General features: G+C 36.3%; 1 protein-coding gene across 1 annotated transcript; it reads right to left on the reverse strand.

The window, feature by feature from the left end:
- Positions 1 to 282: 282 nt before the first annotated feature.
- LOC102854555 (olfactory receptor 14C36-like) lies at positions 283 to 1,206 on the reverse strand. The gene has a single exon (XM_006903555.1). The coding sequence runs from the start codon at positions 1,204 to 1,206 to the stop codon at positions 283 to 285; it is 924 nt and encodes a 307-aa protein (XP_006903617.1).
- Positions 1,207 to 1,451: the final 245 nt, after the last annotated feature.

Below are 1,451 nucleotides of genomic sequence, written 5' to 3' on the forward strand. Positions count from 1 at the left end.
GGCAGAGTTCAGAATTTTTGTACATAGAGTTGCTATGAGGTGCAGGTGACTTGATAGCATACAATAATCACAACAATAAGAGTCATTAGCAGTCATACTTCAGGAATCTATGAGAGGATATGCATCTTAAGAGAAGGAACCTCTAAAATAAATTATGTGTTATTTCTATGCTGACAAAGACTATAACTGTCCCTTAAAAATGATGACAACAAAGACAATAAAACTACTTTTACAGCATTTATTAACTTGTCATCAAAATGAGAGTATCTTGAAATAATTATTCTAAAATGTTCCACGTATTATTCTTTTTAATGCTCCCTTTATTTGCTTGTTTCTAAGACTATAGATAATAGGATTTAAGAGAGGGGGGATTATACAGTAGAACACTGAAATGATCATATCCTGAAATGTAGGTGAATTAGAGATTGGATTTATATACACAGCAGCACCTGTGGTGGCAAAGACTGTCACTACAATAATGTGAGGGACACAGGTGGAAAAGGCCTTTCCTCTCTCTCCTCTAGTTGGAAACTTGAGCACAGTAGAAAATATCTGAACATAAGACATGATGATTAAGAAAAAGCATCCACCTGCAACTAATATTGCAGAAACAAAAATTTCCATCTCATTGCTGAAGATGTCAGAGCAGGAGAGTTTCAAAAGAGAGGGTATGTCACAGAAGTACAGTTGAACCACATTGGAATGACAGAAGGTCAACTGGAATGTGCTGCCTGTGTGGAATCCTGAATAGACAACTCCACTGAATATGGAAACCAACGTCATCTGCACACAGATCCTAGTGTTCATAATCACAGGGTAGTGGAGGGGATGGCAGATGGCCACATAACGGTCATAGGCCATAATAGTGAGGAATAGCATCTCTATAAAAGCAAACAAAACCACAAAGAAAATCTGAGCTGCACAGTCTGTCATGGAGATCACCCGGTTATCAAGCAGGAAGATGATGCACGCCTTGGGTACAGTGACAGAAATGTAACACATGTCCAGAACAGACAGATTTCTTAGAAAAAAGTACATAGGGGTGTGAAGAGTCTTGTCAAAAGTGGTTACTATGACAATAAGAATATTTCCCAGTAAGGTTGCCACGTACATCAACAGGAATAGCATAGCATGCAAGATTCTGAGTTCCCACATGTCAGAAATTCTTGTAAGCAGAAATTCAGTCACTCTGGTAAAATTGGCCATACTTAAGTATATTACTGTGGACAGGAGAGTGATAGACCATTCTGGGAAAAAATAAAAGAAACACAACCAAACAGAATAAATATAAGGAAATATGTTAACTATAGTTATTATCTTACATTAATTCAATTTTCTTATGTCTAATTTGTATGATTAGCAGGGAATAATAACATTGATATCTGTTTTTGTATTTGTTTGGGTTTTTTTTTTACTACTTGTGTAGCTTCTTCCTAAGGCAATGATATAAA

This window comes from Elephantulus edwardii, unplaced genomic scaffold (assembly GCF_000299155.1).
Source record: "Elephantulus edwardii isolate Elephantulus edwardi_28Jun2011 unplaced genomic scaffold, EleEdw1.0 scaffold06309, whole genome shotgun sequence".
Taxonomy (NCBI): Eukaryota; Metazoa; Chordata; class Mammalia; order Macroscelidea; family Macroscelididae; genus Elephantulus; species Elephantulus edwardii.